The sequence below is a fragment of the Ciona intestinalis genome, unplaced genomic scaffold (assembly GCF_000224145.3).
Source record: "Ciona intestinalis unplaced genomic scaffold, KH HT000103.2, whole genome shotgun sequence".
NCBI lineage: Eukaryota > Metazoa > Chordata > Ascidiacea > Phlebobranchia > Cionidae > Ciona > Ciona intestinalis.
The window spans coordinates 598,284-618,270 of record NW_004190425.2 but is presented as its reverse complement, the minus strand read 5'-3'; the positions used below and the strand labels follow the sequence as shown (position 1 = coordinate 618,270).

At 32.9% G+C, this 19,987-nt stretch overlaps 2 protein-coding genes across 2 annotated transcripts in view; both read left to right on the top strand.

Annotated features, from left to right (window-relative positions):
• Nucleotides 1-53: 53 nt before the first annotated feature.
• LOC100183673 (macrophage mannose receptor 1-like) lies at nucleotides 54-4,163 on the top strand. Its single transcript, XM_002123480.2, has 7 exons — nucleotides 54-250; nucleotides 745-907; nucleotides 1,375-1,546; nucleotides 2,015-2,185; nucleotides 2,579-2,725; nucleotides 3,394-3,638; nucleotides 3,954-4,163. The coding sequence occupies exons 1-7, from the start codon at nucleotides 54-56 to the stop codon at nucleotides 3,981-3,983; spliced, it is 1,125 nt and encodes a 374-aa protein (XP_002123516.2). The 3' UTR covers nucleotides 3,984-4,163.
• A 339-nt stretch (nucleotides 4,164-4,502) lies between these two features.
• The window catches only part of LOC100186027, a 34,493-nt gene continuing 19,008 nt past the window's right edge, over nucleotides 4,503-19,987 (top strand). The window contains exons 1-29 of the mRNA XM_026838666.1: nucleotides 4,503-4,666; nucleotides 4,722-4,891; nucleotides 5,313-5,437; nucleotides 5,777-5,913; nucleotides 5,971-6,073; nucleotides 6,250-6,355; nucleotides 6,760-6,845; nucleotides 7,254-7,366; nucleotides 7,593-7,728; nucleotides 8,160-8,332; nucleotides 8,999-9,127; nucleotides 9,580-9,741; nucleotides 10,213-10,413; nucleotides 11,243-11,284; nucleotides 11,352-11,422; nucleotides 11,793-11,901; nucleotides 12,466-12,612; nucleotides 12,924-13,107; nucleotides 13,746-13,872; nucleotides 14,305-14,421; nucleotides 14,682-14,819; nucleotides 15,003-15,144; nucleotides 15,654-15,767; nucleotides 16,089-16,206; nucleotides 16,519-16,652; nucleotides 16,913-16,992; nucleotides 17,428-17,544; nucleotides 17,881-18,043; nucleotides 19,838-19,944. Coding sequence (XP_026694467.1) covers nucleotides 4,621-4,666; nucleotides 4,722-4,891; nucleotides 5,313-5,437; nucleotides 5,777-5,913; nucleotides 5,971-6,073; nucleotides 6,250-6,355; nucleotides 6,760-6,845; nucleotides 7,254-7,366; nucleotides 7,593-7,728; nucleotides 8,160-8,332; nucleotides 8,999-9,127; nucleotides 9,580-9,741; nucleotides 10,213-10,413; nucleotides 11,243-11,284; nucleotides 11,352-11,422; nucleotides 11,793-11,901; nucleotides 12,466-12,612; nucleotides 12,924-13,107; nucleotides 13,746-13,872; nucleotides 14,305-14,421; nucleotides 14,682-14,819; nucleotides 15,003-15,144; nucleotides 15,654-15,767; nucleotides 16,089-16,206; nucleotides 16,519-16,652; nucleotides 16,913-16,992; nucleotides 17,428-17,544; nucleotides 17,881-18,043; nucleotides 19,838-19,944 — 3,597 coding nt within the window. The 5' untranslated portion in view covers nucleotides 4,503-4,620. The remainder of the gene's footprint in view (nucleotides 4,667-4,721; nucleotides 4,892-5,312; nucleotides 5,438-5,776; nucleotides 5,914-5,970; nucleotides 6,074-6,249; nucleotides 6,356-6,759; nucleotides 6,846-7,253; nucleotides 7,367-7,592; nucleotides 7,729-8,159; nucleotides 8,333-8,998; nucleotides 9,128-9,579; nucleotides 9,742-10,212; nucleotides 10,414-11,242; nucleotides 11,285-11,351; nucleotides 11,423-11,792; nucleotides 11,902-12,465; nucleotides 12,613-12,923; nucleotides 13,108-13,745; nucleotides 13,873-14,304; nucleotides 14,422-14,681; nucleotides 14,820-15,002; nucleotides 15,145-15,653; nucleotides 15,768-16,088; nucleotides 16,207-16,518; nucleotides 16,653-16,912; nucleotides 16,993-17,427; nucleotides 17,545-17,880; nucleotides 18,044-19,837; nucleotides 19,945-19,987) is intronic.

Here is a 19,987-nt window from a genome sequence, read left to right as displayed (position 1 = left end):
CCGTAATCGAAGACACAAATAACCCTATTATTATAGTAATATTATAACTATCGATGCCCGTCAACGTGAGGATAAATAAGTTACATTCAGTCATTCACCACCAGGTGGTAGTAGATGATGAAGGAACATCTGATATCGTGACGACATTTAAATGGGACGATGGCTGGCCCGTTGAATTTACTAACTGGGCGAAGAATGAACCAAATTCTGCAGCTCTTGGTGAAGGTTCAGGTTGTGCTATAATGAACAGGTACTTACTTTATAGTGGAGAAAATATAATAATATAAACCTATACCCAAAATTTGGTAACTTTTTTTTAAAACAGTTGCATATTAACTGCAACAAACTTGAAAAAATCTAATATCTTAAAGTTAGGCATGAAAACAGTCGTTATAATCTGAGTGTTCTGTGTAATACACTTGTGCCAGCTTATGAGTTACCATGTGATTACTGGGTTGGAGCAGTTGTCGTTAAGTGTCTTGCCCAAGGAGACATACGCCCATATTTTATACTTGTTACTTACAAGCATGAAGTGCATACACAAACAATTGCCAATACAAATATTTAAGCAGAAATTGTGATAGGCCTGTATATGGTTAGAAAGAAAAAAACTATTTAAAAAAAGGCGTCATTGTTACAGTGAAAGGGGAAAAAAATTTAGGAAAAAAATAAAGACGTCATTGTTACAATAAATAAAAGACGTCATTGTTACAATAAAAATAAAGTTGTGTAATTAATTTATAGTGATGGGACATGGATAGCTATGGGTCAAACCCTTTGTGGAACAAGTTCCAGTCCATATATTTGCAAACAGAACCTTATAACGTTACCAACCACGCCAGACCCCGGTGAAGGCAATTGTGATGCTGGGTTCTTTGCTTACGGAACAAACTGTTATTTTATTGAGGTTTGGATGATTTGAACTTGGTATTTAATATAGATTCAATGGGAATAAAAGTGATTTGTGCAAAAAATATAATCCTTTGTCTTGACACTACCATTTCTATTGGAAATTTAACTTTAAAAATAAAAACTTTTGTTTGCTACCATGCTTATTTCTTTTAATTAAATATGATTTTAACTGTAAATACGTTTTAGCAAATGTTGTTTTGTCAGTATATCTTGTTCTTTCATTTAAAATATTTCTAAATCTCGATACCGTAATGGAAGAGACAAATAAAGTGATTATTATTATATATATTTATTTTTTTTATTTTTTTTGAAAATTTTCTAATTTATTTTTATTGAGAAACAATTGTAAAATGTTATAAAAGAAGCAAATCTTGTAAAATGCTACTCATTAATACAGCTCTTATTTCTGTTACAATGTTGCATTATATATAACATTTTTATCTTTATCTTTTTTTTCTGTAGACTGGTCAGTATTCTGACAACTACCGTTCATGGTATGAAGCGTTGTATGAATGTGAATCACGTGGCGCATCACTTGCAAGTTTCCACTCACAAGATGAATGTCAAGCTGTTGTGAGCACTATCACCGAAACCGGTCATAATCTTTTCATCGGATTACAGAGTGATGGCTTTAGTAAGTATTAACTTTTTTAGGCTTTGCGAAAACTTGTTCAAAAAGGTACAATGAATAAATAAAAGTTTTTTATTCTTGAGAAAAAAAACTGTAATTATAACGGATGTTCTGGTTACCACGATTATAACTTTGCAGTTGATTGAATTTCCTGTATTGCTGACTATTTAGACAACCCATTAGTGACCACTGGGTTGGAGCAATTGCCTTTAAATGTCTTACCCAAGGACACATACCCAAACAATGGTAACAGCATTGACCCTCAAACCTGTAACCTCTGGTTTAGAGGTAGGCGTGCTAACCAAATGTGCCACAGCGCCAGAGATTTTGGTGTATTTCTACCAACAAGAGTTTAGGCATTGGGTTTAAAATAATATGAATTCAAACAATAAGTATGTTGATTAGAGTCAGGTGTGGTAGATACATTTTTCGAGGTGGCAGTATTTGAATTGTACATTATAACCTCTACAGCTGGTTGGAAGTGGTCTGATAACTCACCTGCTGACTTTTTTAACTGGGTTGATGGTGAACCTAATGGACAACTGAAAGGAGAAGATTGCGTTGAGATGTATCCATGGAGTGGAGCGTGGAATGACGTGGATTGTCTGAATGCTCGTGGCTATGTGTGCAAAAAATCCAAAGGTTTAATTTTGCATTAGTTATGCAGTATGACATTGTCACTGAATTAAAAGTCCTGAAGTTTAATTCTGCATTACAAGTAATAAATAATGTAACATTGTCGCTGAATTGAAAGTCCGGAAGTTCAACTTTGCATTAAAAGTTAATTTATGTAATATGACATTGTCACTGAATCATGAACATTTTAGAGCATGTTTTGTGTCATTTTAAAAGTTGTAAAATAATAGTTTTTTTATCTTAACTAAACTGTAGTAGCAGTACTTAGATCTTAGTTTATTTTTTTTGAGACAAATAAATGTTTTTAAAAATTTCTTTTAAATCAATTATCATAAGTTAACCTTCATTTCAATCTTCTTTAAAAATTTAAAAAATTATTTGAAATATTCTAAATTTTAGAGTTGTCCAAATGTGCACAAGTTGACCCAGAAAATAGAATAGAATGTGGATATTTATCTATTGAAGAATCTTTATGTTTACGACGGGGATGCTGTTACGATCCAATTTATTCCAATTCTAATTTCAGCGGGTGTTATTATCCCTATGGTAAGCTCCTTGATTTGTTTACACTAATTTAACAATATAATAATAATAATATATTATAATAATAACTTTACTTGTTTCTGCGATTACAGTTGTGAAGATTTAGAAATATTTTAAACAAAAGGACAGGATATACAGAAAAAACAACAGTTAATACAAATTTTTCTAAATCATTTTTATTCAGTAACAGTTGGAGCATGTTGAAAAAAGGAGCAAACCTTGTGAAATCCTACTAATTAATACAGCTATTAGTTTTGTTACATTGTTGCGTACATAATATTTTTCGGTATATTACATTTATTTATTATAATCAGTAAAAAACTTGATTAACCTCAGTCACATGGAAAACAATTCAATTGCTCCAACCCAGTGGTCACTAATGTGTTGTCCAAATTAGTTGCCATACATAAAAAAAATGAAAAAAACGTCACCTACAAAGTAACATATATGGTAACTCGTAAGCTGGCAGTAGTGTATGAACACCCGTGTTATAACCACTGTCATTTTGCGGTCATGAGAAAAAAGTAAGTTCCATTCATTTATTCAATAAGTTGGTCTAATTGAAATTCTTTGGTTTGGTTATAAAGACTGTCCTATTCCCGCCATACGAGGATAAAACATGTTTCATTTATTCATTTAAAACCAACTAACTCAAAAACACATTTGTCCAGGTACAGATGAACCAATCACGTCCAACCCTCCTACCAACCAATCGGGTGGGTTGAGCGCTGGCGCCATCGTGGGGATAATTATCGGGGTTCTTGCCCTCATTGTGATTGGGGGTGGGGTCTTTTATATGATGAGATCTAAAAACACCAAAGAGATATCCTTGCCAGCAATGCCAACATGGGCTTCAACGAAAAGCAAACCAGATGAAAAAGCTGGTTTTGATAATCCTGTTGTCGTAATTAATGAGGTTTGTTTTTATTTTATTATTTAATACAGAAAAATATACTTTTTTTATGCAAAAAAATAATTTTTTTTTTAAATTTTGTTGAAAACTTTTTTATGTTCACTTATTTTAATTTCATGCAGAAAATTAAGCTGTGATAGTTGTAGAAAATATTCATTTCTAAAAATTGTATTTGTGTCTGATGTATAAAGTCACACTGTAAGCATACACAAGATATTCTCTTGTTTTAAGTTGACAAATATTTAGGAATAACTTAGGAATAAAGAATAAAATAATTTAATAAATAGGAATTAAATAATAAATATTATTCATTACCAGGAGGTTTCAATTCCTGATTCTCAAATTTGATGAAGAAATCACTCAAGCTTTTTGTAACTATGTGCAATACCTTTAATTTTACAACATTAAAAGTAATTTGGTGTAACAATAATAAAACTACCGTGTGCTGATTTTTATTTACTTTTTCTTAACCATGATTGTGGTATTTTTTGCATTGTTTGTAATTAATAAATCTTTTACATTAAGTAATTAGACTTTGTGCTTGCATAGCCAGGTTAATGCATGAAATTAAACAACATATGTAGCAACGTGTGAAGGTAGCACTGTGAATAATTAATCTGTACTGTTAGGTGACTGGGTGTATTTAATCAGTGATATATATTGATATGTGCTTCTGAATTAATATGCAGTGTACCAGAGCATGTTTACAGATTGAGTGTGAAAAATTTGGTATAAAAAATATATTCAGATTTTGCTAGAGAATGTTTGTTTTTTATAAATTGTTTTATCAATTTAAAAAAAAAACAATATATACATAAAACTGAATGTTTTACCTAAAAAAGAATATTTTTTTATTAAAACAGTGCTAATAGTTTATCATTGTGTGCCTGAATAGCGCCAAAAGTTGCGTTTTTCAAGCAGCTTTCAGTTGCCAGTACTTGGTAAAATAACTTTTACTATCAACAAGCTACAAATACCAAGCGTCATGCTTTGGCCTTTGGTGGTGTTTGTTTTATCTATTGCAGCAACAGGTAATAAGTCCGTGTTATATTTGCAAAAAGTTGGAGTCTTACATTATTTCTTCAGTTCAAGGTCAAGGTCAATGCCCTACTGGGTGGTTACTTCATGCCGATAAATGTTGGTATTTTTCCGACCAAGCACTTGGCCATGAGATAGGAATGAGTTGGGCAGATGGGGAATCCTGGTGTGAACAGAATAATGCGAACCTCGCTGTCTATGCTACAGCAGAAGAAAGAGTATGTTTAAAATTTTTTTTTCATAGCGCTTAAAAGTTTTTTTCAATATCTGTCAAAGATAGATATACATAAAAAATATATCTATCCTGTTTTTTTACGATCTTGTATTTTTCTGATAGCTTTTGAAAATCATTTTTATTATGTCTTAAAAATTTTTTTTTAAATATTTTTGTATTAATATTCTTATGTTAGAAAGTCTTATATTTCTTCCCTGTTGTGCCTAGGATCTTCCCCAATTAGAAATATAGAAGATTTTTACCTTGGTTTAATTGAAACATGATTCTGCAGAAAATGAGAAAATACTTATTGTTTTGAAATAACAAAGGTTTATTGAATAATAAGTTTAACGTACATTGACCATCAAAAACTTTAAGCTAATAGTTAGAGCATAGTTTGAATTTGATTCAAATTAAACTTTTAGGATTGGGTGTTCAACAATTATCTTGTTAACTGGCAAGACACAAAATGGTGGATCGGTTTAAATGATTTACAAACGGAAAATAATTTTGTTTGGTCAGATGGAAGTACTTTAGGGGCAGGCGTTCCGTAAGTAAATATAAATGAATCACTTTTTATTACTAATGACTTGGAACATGTGAACGGAATTCAAAATTTTAATGCAAATGAAAGTTTCGGATCAGGTTGATAAAAAACATGCTGAAAATAAAACAGTACAAAAGAGGGGGATTACAAAGACAAAAATTGACATTTTTACAAGCAAATAATAAAGTAAATCAGTCTAAATATTGTATAAAAAAGACGGTTTATTTAAAACATTCTCATGACTTTATTTGTAAGTTTTATTTAATATCATGAAAATTGCCTGCAATGTGTGAATATTTTAAAATTTTTGGAATAAATTTTATGTTTTTTCTATTTTTTTAGCGATTGGAAGCGAGGCGAACCAAACAACTCTGGCCAGGAGCATTGTGTTGAGGTTTGGGTTACCAGGGGTTATCAAGGAAAATGGAATGATGTCAGTTGTGATAACATTAATCCATTCATCTGCAGCAAACCTACTGGTAGTTTTTAAAATGAAATTGTGTTGTTTAGTGTTAATACTGCTGCTATTTTCTTAGGGGATACCACCAGTTGTCCAATAGGTTGGACACAAAATGCGCAGAATTGTTACAAAGCTATGTCATCAAGTTTACAATGGCAAGAAGCTACTGAAGATTGCCGGTAATTTGGTGTAGAGTAACTTATTCAGAAACGTTTGACTACATGTAATTAAAGGTTTAGATTAAACAGTGTTGGTTTATAACTTCCAGAAAAAGCAAATCTTAAATTATGGTTTACAACATAAAATATTTTAAGAGGGTAACATTTTAAATAAAATTAAAAATTTCTCTGTTTAGCAAGCAAGGCTCTTTGTTGCTTTCTATTGCAAACGATGCTGAACAAAGTTTTGTGTCAACTTTTATTGCTGGCTCTGGTGATTACTGGCTTGGATATTCTGATGTGGTAATGCTTAAGTTTTGTGTTCCTATAATAGTTTATTTAATAAACAAGAGGTTCCACGCCAGGGCCCAGTTGGTTAGTGTGCCTGCCTCTAACCCAGAGGTAATGGGTTCAAGGCTTGTCGCTGCTACTATTCTGGACGTATGTTTCCTTGGGCAAGACACTTAACGACAATTTCTCCAACCCAGCGGTCACTAATGGGTTTTCAAATTCAACCATGCATAAAAACAACATAAAATCTCTAAAAAACAATCACCCACAAAGTAGCTTTTTTTTCACAAAGTAACATACTTGGTAACCTGTAAGCTGTCACGAGGTGTAGAAACAAAACACACGCGTTATAACGACTGTCATTTTCCGGGCACGTGAGGAAAAGGTCAGTTATATACATTTGATATTAACAACAGGATACACCAGGAACATTACATTGGTCCAACCCTGCATTAGCACAAAGCACGTATGCGCAATGGGCTTCAGGACAACCACTGAGCAAGTGAGAGATAATTAAATATAATAATAATAACTTTTGTTTGTCTCTTAGATTACGATGGCAACATAAGTTATGTGCAAATAATTAAGTGTGTACATGATAATTTTTTACAAAACGTAAGTTAAGTGTAAATTAATAATAACATATGATAACTTTATTTGTCTTTTCATATATTAACGTATTCTTGTGACTTAAAGAAAAGCTTTGTAAAAGGATAAAAACCATACAGAAATATCGGTCATTATGTGCTATTGGTATTCTTTTACCCCATGGTACTACTAATACAAAATGAATTTTAATACTTTTGTTGTAACACCATATACTGTTACCTCATAACATTTTTTTATAAAAACATAGTAAAAATTAAGTTTGTAGTAATTTTCTTGTGTAATTTTAATACCTGTTTTACAGAACACCATATGCTGGTAGCACATGTGTCAAAGTAACTCAAGAACTTGGATATAAATGGAGTGAAATAAAATGCAGCAATGAATTAAAATATGTTTGTCAAAGAGGTCTTGCAGGTAAATTTTAAAAAAAATTGCAAACATTTTTTAAGTGTAAATGATATATTACTAATGACTGTCTCCACCCATTTTGTAGTAAATTAAATAATAATTTTAAAGTAATTAATTTTGAGGTGGAGTTTTCTGTTTTATAATTTATCTATTTCAACATTTATAAAATACACCACATGATTTAGGAATGTAACTTTTTATTTTTGTTTAAAAATACCTTTTTTTTCAAAAGGCCGTTGTCCCTATGGTTGGACATTACTTGGGAGTAAATGTTATGAGTTTGTTATCAACGCAAATCGTGCACAAACTTGGTATGATGCAAATAGTCTGTGTCACAAGACTGGCGGAAAACTGCTGGAAATCTTAGAGTAAGTGAAAGTATGAGATTTTAAGTTAAATACTAAGTAATACAATGATGATTGCATTTAAGCACATTATTTGTTTCATATATGTAATATGATTGAATGTTACTTGCTGTATTCTCTTGTGGCTGGAAAACAACAGTGATTATAACATGAATGTTCTGTTTCATACATCTTGTGTCAGCTTACGAGTTACCAGTTTTCTTTATGGTGTTTTTTTGGGACTGTTTTTTCATGATTTTCTCAAACGCACTGACCACTTTGCCACGACACCGTAAAAATCCTAAACAATTACACCTTAACAATTCACCAACAAAGTAACATATGTGGTAATTCATAAGCGGGCACAGAGTGTATAAAACAAAACATCTGTGTAATAATGACTGTATTCCTCCACAAAGATAAATAACTTACATTTATTCATTCTTTCAATTTAGTGCAACTGAGCAGGGAAGGATAAACAGTATGTTGGAGCAATATCAGGACGCTGGCTTTCAAGAAATCTGGTTAGGAGCATCTGATGCCGCACAAGACGATACTTTCCTGTGGTCTGATAATACTCCAATTGTTTATTATGATTGGGATGTTACTATGCCACAAACTGTTCCAGGTAATATTACTTAAGTAATTCTGTATAACTTACTACATGCTACAAACACATAGCTAGTTATATGCATGTTACACATTAATCCTGGTATGGTAAGCAACTAGGTGTAGCGACCACGCATGCGTGTTTTTACAACTGTTGTTTTGTTAATATATCTTGTTTTTTTGCCTAAAATATTTTCAAATCTTCGCCTCCGTAATCAAAGAGACAGATAAAGTTATTATTATTATTGTTATAACTCCAAGAGTTATGTTGCATTATGCTATTTCATCTATGGTGCCCTTGCTTAGTAGTTACCACATATTTACCCAAAGCTGTGGGTTTTTCGTATATATTAGGGTGGGAGAAATGGGACACCTTTTTATTCTGTATTCTCGTCCCATTTGGTAGTAAACAAAGAACGTTCAATGTGTTATAAAAACCAAATCCTCACAAATTCCATGAATTTTTATTAATTGTTTAAAACACAATCAATTTAAAATACAAAAATTGTTTAAAACACAATATATTTTTGGACAATTAAATGTATTTTCCAAGGACACAGCCAACAACAGTAGAAACACGAAGTTCCAGTATATATTTGAATAAATTTTGTCCTTATTTTGTATTTACAGCTGATTACTTTCTAAATCAAGTTTTGCAGTACTGTCAATATGTCTTTCTTTACAGGTAGAGATGATTGTGTGAGTATTTACACCGGAAAAACTTCACAAAACTGGGAGACATCAAGCTGCTTCTATTTACGACCGTACATTTGTGAACTACCAGAAGGAACAACTATATCTGTGGATCCTAATCGTAGGCAACCATATATATATATGTATATGTGTCATAAATGGAATAATTTTGTTCATGAAACAGATTTTGTTGGCAGTTCCTGAAACAGTGTATGTTACTTATTATGCAAATTTTGGGATTCTAAATATAAATATTTTTAAATTTTTCTAATAAAATTAAGTTGGCCAGAATAAAAGGCATCACAAAGCAGATTTGGCTTTAAACTGTAGAAGGGTGGGGGGAGATGGGACACCCTTTCCATTCTATTATTTGGGCCCATTTGGTAGTAAACAAAGAACAGTCAAAGAATTATAAAACCTATCCTCACAACTCCCATAGACCGTTGTTAGTTGTTTGAAACACAATCAAGATATTTGGATATTATGTGCTAAAGGTGTCCTGTCTTCCCCCACCCTACTACATACTAATTAAATTAGTTAGTCCAAGCAAAATTTGTTCATTAATGTTTTAAGCTGTTTCTGGAACTTGTGACTCGGGCTGGAGACATTTTGGCAACAATTGTTATTTCATTGGTGATGCTGAGAAACAACAGGCTGATGCTCAAAGTTTTTGTGCTAAAAGTGGAGCGACGTTAACAAGCGTGTTTAATGAAACAGAACTCAGCTTCTTAGTTGGTATGTATCCTAATCAGTTTTCATTAACATAATAACTTATCTGAGTTAGTACTATTATACTTGCTTCTACATTTAAGATTGAATAATACTGCTATTAAATTGATTATAACTTATTCATTACTACAGAAAATTCTTTTTTTTAAATATAGTGGTCTGTTTATGTCATGTATGTTTTCAAGTATTACCGCTATATCCTGTCTTTTTATTTTAAATATTTTGAAATCTTGGCTACTGTAATCGAAGAGACAAATTTAGTTATTATATTATGTTATTATTCACTCAAATAGTAACATATTTTGTAGATAAGTTTTTTTCTTTATACAAATGTAAGTAGTTTCAATTAAATGGGCTTTCCATGCGTTGGGGTAATGGGCCAAATCTGGCCTAAATCTCACGTTCTTGACAAGGACCTCACCCATAAAGAATAAAAAAATTAAAATAAAAAACTAGTTGCACTATTTTCATTTTTAGGTCATGTTACGCAAGACAGTTGGATCGGCTTAACTTACACAAGTGGTTCATATATATGGATGGATGGAAATGATTCTCCATTCAGAAATTGGGATCTTACACGCCCCACCAATCAGCCATGTGTTAAGATGAATGATATTGGTATATGGATTGATGTGGCTTGCACTGAACTCTACACGTTTGTCTGCAAGAAACCAGAAAGTAAGAATTAATAATTAACACACCAGATAGTAAATAAAACTTTTGCATTAACAGGATTGATTACCAAATATCTTTTTTGCATTAGTGCATTTTTACAGTGATATTTTCTTGTATTAAATAACATGAATTTATTTATATCTTTATAATCACAAAGGCGAGACCATATCCATTAAAACATGAAGAAACAGGAATTACCACTAAAATGCACATAAAAACTATATAAACAAAAAATATTTCCTACATGGTAAATATTGGTTTTCATATAAGTTGAAAATCTTATATTCCTATCAAAAAAAAAATTGAGCAGTTATTCATAAGTTGCTGACCTTTAATGTGATGTATTATTAACATACAATATCTGTGCTCAGTGGGCGTCGGTTAATTGACATACCTGGTACCATGCACAGCTTTGATTATTGTTTGTTTAATTTCAACTCAATGTTTGATGAATGCAACTCATGGCGGTGCTGCCTCCATTTGTTAGCTTAGTGACGCATATTAATATGTTGTGCAATAATTTAATGCGAGTTTCTCCATTAACAAACGTAACCGTGATATTTAACATGAATCATTGTACTTTTTGTACACATGTATGTACTAAAGTAGGTAAAAATCTTAATATAGGCATTTTGACATTTGATTTTACTCAATTGTTATATACCAAGTTTAGTATGTATATAATCATATTTATCTACTAAACTAGCATTTACTTCTTGTTTTAGCTATAAAAATGAAGCCGTATTAGAAAAAAGTCTAAATATGCATTGCCCGTTGGTTACATTAAAAAATAGTTTTTAAGATCTTGTTTAAAAAATTGTTTTCCTTTTAGTCCCCACTTCTCCACATGAAGTCACTCTACCCCCCACTGGCGGTAAGAATTTGTTATGTTTATGTTTATCTATCAGAAAATTATTTTTGTTCTACTTGTTTCTATATAGATCCAACAGACGTTGAGAAATGTGGTGGCAATGGCTGGTTCTCGGATCCGGAATCTAACCAATGTTACTTGGTAAGTTTAGTATATTTTATCTATGTATTTTAAGTTTGTTTAAAAATATTTTAATTTAGTTTTTTTACAAAATACCTCTATAGTGATCTTGTTAAAAATTTGTTTTCCGCAATGTGAATAATACGTTTCAAGAATGATTCTTTTTTAAAAAGCAAGAAAATCAATTGCTTTAAATAAATATGTGATTACTCTGTTGTATAGCATTTAGTTACACTTATTTTCTTCCAAAACACTGTAAATATTTTTTACTATAAGCGTGTGTCTTTTCGTTTAAAATATTTTTAAATCTTGGCTACCGTAATGAAAGAGAAGTTATTATTATTAATATTTTGCCAATTCACCACTAACTAAACAATGTAAACATTTCAAGGTAAATGCACTGCAGTTGCGCACATGGTTTGATGCTAGGTTTGCTTGCCAGTATCAAGGTGGTGACTTGGTGTCAATCAACACACCAAAAGAACAAGCTTTCTTATCAAGTAGGTTCATTAAATCAAAATTCTTGGCATGAAAGTAGTGGTTACATAGGACTTACCTCTTACCCAGAGAATACAAAGTTCATGGCTCGATGCTGCCACCAGTGTGGTTGTGTGTCTTTAGGCTTAAATATAATTCAGCCCAGTAGTCACTAATGAATTATTTAGATTGTCAAATAAGAGTAAAAAATGAAAAAAAAAAACTTTTTTAAAAAGTCTGAAAAATCAGTCGCCAGTTTATAAGGATAAAAATGTGCCAATTATTTATTAAATATATGTGCTAATATGATTTTGAGAACCTACTTTATTTTTGGGTGGCCAGAAAACTATAGTCGTTATAACATGGGTGATCTGTTTCATACACCTACTGCCAGCTTACGAGTTACCATGTAGGTTACTTTTTGGGTGATTATTTTTTTGGGATTTTTATGTATGGCTGATAATTTGGACAACCCATTAGTGACCACTGAGTTGGAGCAATTGCTGTTAAGTGCATTAATCAAGGATACATATGCCCACCATGGTAATTTATACTTCAATACGTACACAATATACATGTTATTACAGGGGTGGTTGGAGAAATTCCTACAGTGGCCGACTTATGGGCTGGTGGAAATGATTTCAACAGCTGGAAACACGATATTGCTAATGTGATTGACCAGGGTTGGATGTGGTCGGATAATTCACCATTTAATTATTTGAACTGGAACGACGGTAAGCGTTTAATCCGGAAATGTTTTCTTGTTTGTTTTTTTTTAAATCAAATAAGGGGATTTTAAAAGAATATAGAACTTATAACTAAAGTGGCTTTTACTTAAGTAATTTTTATGTATAGCAAATTTTTAACAATTTTTAAAATGTTTATAATTCCCTTCTCTTCCCTATTTTAATCAGTTTGATCCCTGCTACTGAATTCGAAAATAAAAATAATTATTATGATATGAAAACATTAGTAACAAAAAAAATGAAAAAAAATAATTTAACTTAATTTTTTACTAAAAAAAGTTTTTCGATTTTTCGCTCAGGTGAGCCAAATAATTCCGGTGATGAAGATTGTCTTGAAATTTACCTCGCAACTGGAAGGTGGAATGATGTTGATTGTTACAGCTATCGACATTACATGTGTGAGAAGACTGGCATAACAAACAGTATCATTGGAACTGATGTAACAGACTCGGACTGCAAAAGCAATGAAGCATGCTGTTTTAAGTAAGTCAAATTTTGTTTAAACATTTTCCTACAGTACCTAAAATAACACATAATAATAATAGCATTAGGAACCTTTTTTTTGTCTCTTGGATATCGGCAGCGAAAATTTAGAAATATTTTAAACGAAAAGACAGGATAGTGGAAAAACAACAGTTGTTAAAACACGGTTACAGTTAAAAACATATTTACATTTAATTGGAAGAAAATAACTACACCTCGCTACACCTAGCGGACAGACAAAACATTTATTTTAATTAAGTTAAACTTTAAACAGAAACAAAAATGTGCTAAAGCTAAAACGTTCGCTAAACCCTTACTTGTTGTTTTTATAATCAGTGAAATAGTTTTATAGTAGATTTTCATGCTGTTTTAATTAAGTCAAATTCAGTTTACCAAATTTTCCAACAGTAGCTAAAACCTTGCTTGTTTTTTTTTATAACTAATAGAATAGTTTTATTGTAGTTTTTCATACAATTTTAAGTTAGTTAAATTTTGTTAAAACATTTTCCTACAATAAAAACATTCGCCAAAATCTTGCTAAAACATTCGCTAAAATCTTACTTGCTTTTTTAAACCAATGTAATTTTTTGGCGGTTTTCCCTTAAAAAAAATATTCCTTTAATTTTTTGTGTTTTTAGACATCTTGGTGTTGAATTTGGTGGTGCAATACCTGACAGTGCAATAACAGCATCATCAGTTGCAAGTGTATATTTCAATGCATCTCGTGGGAGGTTGAACACACCGGCAGATGTTATTATTATCGATGTAAATGTTTAATGCATTGGAATGTATGGATGTTAGAGTTACTATTCTTATTTTTTCGTTAAGGTTAAAAATCTTAGCTGTTTTTAGTCAGTCACTACTTTAGTGCATTTTGCATGTCTATGACATTTTCTAAACTTTCTAGTTTCTAGGATTGCTTCCTTTTATATTACCTGTTTCTGTTAAATGAATGTATCGTATTTTCCTCACAAAGGCAGTCGTTATAACTCAGGTGTTCTGTTTCATACCTCGTCCCCGCTTTTTAAGGCACCACATATGTAACCTATTTATGAGACCCCCTTGGAGATAATTAAAAAATCTACAGCAAACCTCTTTGTTTAGGAAAGCATGTTTAGCTATGGATCAAACAACAGTTTTCAATTTATGTTTCTTTTTATGAACCTTACACACTACTAACAAATGAATGAATTATAGCAGGATCATGCGTTCGGCACTGGACATGGTTGTTGGACCCCGAAAGGGGGCGATCCGAATCCGTATCTTCAAGTTGACTTTGAAACTCACAATGAGTTAAAAGGAATTATAACACAGGTGTGTGAGGATGTAATGGTGAAAGTGTAGTTTTCTCTTACTTATAATAACTATATTCGTCTCTTAGATTACGGTTTTTAAAAGTGTTTTAAACGAAAAAAAGGCTATAACGACAAGACGACAGTTGGTAAAACATGCTTACAGTTAAAAAATTTTACATTTATTTGGAAGAAAATAAGCGTGGTTGCAACTTCTGGTATATAAAGCTTTAATTTTATTTTATTAGAAGGAAGAAATTATTATTACACTTATTATTACAGGGAAGAAATGGTCTTATTCCGTATACCGAACGCCAATGGGTGAAAACATACAAGATAGCTTACAGTCAAGATCCAGATAATGTAGGAGCAGCAGTTGTGGATTGGGAATGGCTCTCAGATTCAACAGGAGCTCCAATTGTTAGTATTTTTTTACAATTTAAATCAAATAAATAATTAAATATTTAAATTTTTAAATTTTCCAATTTTTATTATTTTTTTCCAATTTAAATCAAATATAGAATTAAATCTTTTTAGATTTTCCAATTGTTTGTATTTCTTACAATTTAAGTCAAATATAAAATTTAATCTTCAAATTTTTAGATTTTTAATGGAAATTCTGACCAAGACACACAAGTTACTAACCTGTTCCCACGACCAATCATTGCCCGCCATGTAAGGTGTCATCCAGTTGAATCAAAAGACAACATCGCGTTGAGATTAGAATATATTGGGTGTCGGGCATGTAAGTGGTATATGCTGTTAACCCATGATAATTTTATTTCTCTCTTGGATATATTTTGAACAAAAAGACAAAATATAGCGACCAAACAACAGTTGTTAAAATATGTTTACAGTTAAAAACATATTTACATTTAATTGGAAGAAAATAAGCGTGGTCGCTACACCAAGCCCACAAACAAGCCATTTTATGTTTAATTATTTTCAAGTTAAACTTCTAATAGAAACAAAAGTGTGTGTAAAGACACAATCCGTACAGTGTCCCAAATTTAGGCATAAGGGCATAAAACAAATAAATAGCAAAACTTTTGTACTGTGCTGGTCCATTTCGTAAGTAATTGAGAATTTACTGATTTAATAATAATATTAACTTTATTTGTCTTTTCCTTTACAGTAGCGGAGATTTTAAAATTTTTTAAATGAAAAGATAGGATATAGCGACAAAACAACAGTTGTGAAAACACGCTTACAGTTAAAAACATTTACTCAGATATAAACTTCATATTTTTACAGCGTGTTTGTTCAAGATAGGAATGAACTCGGGCTATATTCAAGACAACATGATCTCGGCATCTTCTTTTGCTCAAGGAAAGGAAGCAAAACAAGCTCGTCCTCCAGTAGATAAGGGTGGGTGATTAACACTAAAATGATGAATTAAAAAAAATGTTTTAAAGGTTAAATTAAAGAAAAGGTAAATAAATATAAATACTAAAATGGTAAAAAAGATAAATTGACTCATACTCATTTTAAAACCTGTTAAATCTAGACTTTCTTTTAATAAAAAAAATCTATTGTCTATTTGTAGGAAATACTAATTGCGTTTTAACAAATAAATCACCGTTGTTAGTCTAAAGTATAAACCAAAAAACTTCATTTGTTTACATTATTAAAAAATGATATAACAAAAACAAATTTCAATTTTTTTTTATAATTTTTCCATTTTTGTAGCCGAATGTCTTGCTAATGCAAAGGATGATGGAGAAAGTTATAGGGGTTGGATCTCAAAGACTCAAGATGGAACTGTTTGCCAGAAATGGTCGTCTCAAACTCCCCATTCACATGACAGGTTTCCTATTTATGTGTTTTAAAAAATAATTCTATGTTTACTCTTTTTTTGGGTGCCTCTCATTTTTGGGTAGGTTTGAGGCCCAACCCCGTAACCATTGCTGATGTATGTGCCCTTAATCAACAATCTAAACACCATTTTCTCAAACCCAGCTAGTCTTTGAAGTTTAGGGGGTTGCCAACATTTTAAGCTGCACATAAAAAACAACTAAAGATACGTATGTTCTTTATTGCCTAAACTTTCAGTAAAAAATCACGCACAAGTTAAATATAACATTGGAATTTTTCTTTCATTGATACTTTCTTTTCCCAGAACACCACAGAATTATCCAGACTCTGGTTTAGTGAGCAACTTCTGCAGGAATCCTGATGGTGAAAAAGGTCCATGGTGTTACACTACAGATCCTAATGTTAGGTGGACTTACTGTACAGTACCTGTTTGCCCAAGTAAGTGCATAATTTCAACCATCAATATGTAACAATGTGGGATTTAATATATTAACTGTTGCTAATGGAAATAATTTAAACCATGTAATATGTAATATAAAATGTGTAATAAATTTCATTTTATTCCGGCTTATTTTGCATATCAACAATTTGATATCTTTATTAATGTTGCCTTTATCAGTGTTTTACCTAGCTAAACATTAGATCTATATTGGAATAACAATGCATTGCTGCATTTAAAAGTGTTTGCTTATATAAAGGTTATGTTGCCGCTGGATGGACACCTTTAACTGTAAACGCAGCTCAGTGGGTTCAAGTACAATTTGATTCTTACTACAAGGTGAGCATGTAGCCATGTTTTTTTTGCAAGTACATAAGATGCAGTTTTTTATTACCGTTAACCACCACCATAGCACAGTTGTTAAAGCATCGCTTTGTAAATGGAGGATACTAACTTGTGCCATGGCACAGTGGTTAGCGCGACTTCCCTTGAACTAGAGGTTACAGGTTTAAGTCCCGTCGCAGCTACCATTGTGGATGTATGTGTCCTTAGACAAGATACTTAAAAAATGATTCAAACCCAGTGTTTTCCTATGGGTTGTATAAATTTTCAGCCATACACTAAAACAACTAGAAAATCACCTAACATTTTCACCCACAAATTTACATATGATACCTTTTTTTGTCCTAACAGTAAGGATAAATAAATGATCATTACCGTACATTGATCATTACCGGTGTTATTTAAATACTGTATTAAGATATTTGTAATCAGGTATCTGGCATCACCATGTACGGAAACACAGCAACATATGTATCTCAGTATGTTTTCCAATTCAGTGATGATGGAATTAATTTCTCAACATATAAATCACAGAATGGAGATGAACATGTGAGTAAATGTTATGTATATACCAGAGTTTGGCTTGAGTTCTTTACACAAACTTTTTTTCTAATTCATTTTGCAAACCCCATATGTTTAATAGTCCTTCTCATTTTTTTCTACAGATAACTATGGAAACTAAACAGTATATGTATCATAGTTTTACAAACTTTTCAATACCATTGTGTCCTTGGGCAAGACTTTACCTGGTAATTGTAAGCGGGCACGAGGTGTGTGTAAAACAGAATCCAGTGTTTCAACAACTGACATTTCCCCACCGCCTGAAGAAGAAGTTAAAATCATTCATTCATTAATTCCCGTTGCTATATCTTTCATTTGCGATAGATCTTCAATGGATTAGATGGTCAAGGAAGTGAGTTTACCGACATTCTCCGTGAACCAATAACAACAATGTATGTTCGTGTTCAACCACGGAAGTGGGTGGGAACTATCAGGATGCAATTTGAAATCAATGGATGTTATATTAATCAGCGATACTCATGCTCTGGTATGTATGATTTATACTATGTATAATACATATGATATATACCATGTATGCTATAACTATGTAAAAAAGCTGTATGTCCAACTCTAAATAAGCTATTGCGTTTTAGTAAAAATTACAACAAAAAAAGGTATACAAATAAAATGCATTAGGGTACTGCGGTGATGTGTAACTGTTATCCAAATCCAAGCATGCATAGTGTGACAGGAAGTAGGACCTTAGTAGTACCACATACATCATAGAATATAATGACACAATAATTTAAATTCCATACAGCATAGTGCTACTAAAAATGCACCAGTAACCCAAAGTGAAGCAAATGCGTCATTTCTTTAACAGGCCAACTGACAATTGGCCAATACCACATTACCACGTGATCCCATGATTACTATATATGTTACTGAATCACATAACTTAAGTTGACTTGTTCCTTCTTCTAAGCGCACAATACAAACAAATAATAAAAGATAAACAGCAGTAGTTGGGCAGTTTTAATTCAAATTCTTTATGACATTGGTGAGATGCATCTACGTAACGATTATTTTGACCTTTTTAGACAGTTAACTAAAACATGGTTTCTAAAATTGTTCAGTACTTTCTGTTTTTTTAAGCAAGGTTATGTGAATTCATGGATAAAACAGATAACTGCAACTGCAGGAACTCAAATTCAGCGGTTGCTCAAAACTCAGTCTTGCATTTAAAACAGACAGAGCAACAGAAGTTGAACGCACCACATACAAAATTGATTGTCATATATACAGTGAGACGGAAATAAAAGGGGGGGGGACAATTTCACGACGTGTAATGTAGCGTCCTTTAATGGGAGGGCAAGTTCGCGGCTGTGTAACGTAGCGTGGTTTAACAGGGACGAGTTGCTGCCGTGTAACGTAGCATCGTTTAACGAGGGACGATTTCGCTGCCTGTAACGTGGCATCGTTTAACGAGGGACGAGTTCGCGGCCGTGTAATGTGGCATCGTTTAACCAGGGACGAGTTCGCGGCCGTGTAACGTAGCATCGTTTAACCAGGGACGAGTTCGCGGCCGTGTAACGTAGCATCGTTTAACCAGGGACGAGTTCGCTGCCTGTAACGTGGCATCCTTTAATGAGGGACGAGTTCGCTGCCTGTAACGTAGCATCCTTTAATGAGGGAAGAGTTTGCGGCGTGTAACGTAGCATCCTTTAATGAGGGACGAGTTCGCGGCCGTGTAATGTAGCATCGTTTAACGAGGGACGATTTCGCTGCCGTGTAACGTGGCATCGTTTAACGAGGGACGAGTTCGCGGCCGGTAATGTAGCATCGTTTAACCAGGGACGAGTTCGCTGCCTGTAACGTAGCATCCTTTAATGAGGGAAGAGTTCGCGGCGTGTAACGTAGCATCGTTTAACCAGGGACGAGTTCGCTGCCTGTAACGTGGCATCCTTTAATGAGGGACGAGTTCGCTGCCTGTAACGTAGCATCCTTTAATGAGGGAAGAGTTTGCGGCGTGTAACGTAGCATCGTTTAACCAGGGACGAGTTCGCTGCCTGTAACGTAGCATCCTTTAATGAGGGAAGAGTTCGCGGCGTGTAACGTAGCATCGTTTAACCAGGGACGAGTTCGCTGCCCCACACTCACACATACACTCAGGCAGACGACTGCACGAGCCGATGCGTTCCCATCAACCGATTCTCGAATTTTACACTGTGACGCTTGTTAACCATTTATTGATATCAAAAAGGGGGGGGGGGACTGGTCCTCCTAATCCCCCCCTGGGTGCGCCACTGCATATATAATATTTAGTGTGCATTTAAAACAGACAGAGCAACAGAGGTCGAAGACACCACATACACGATTGATTGTCCATCTGGTTGTGTTGAAGATACTTCACGTGGTGTGGTGTATGGAACAACAACATATACTGAGGTAAAAATTTTGTTTTGATTCATGTCAAGTCCAGAATGTGTAG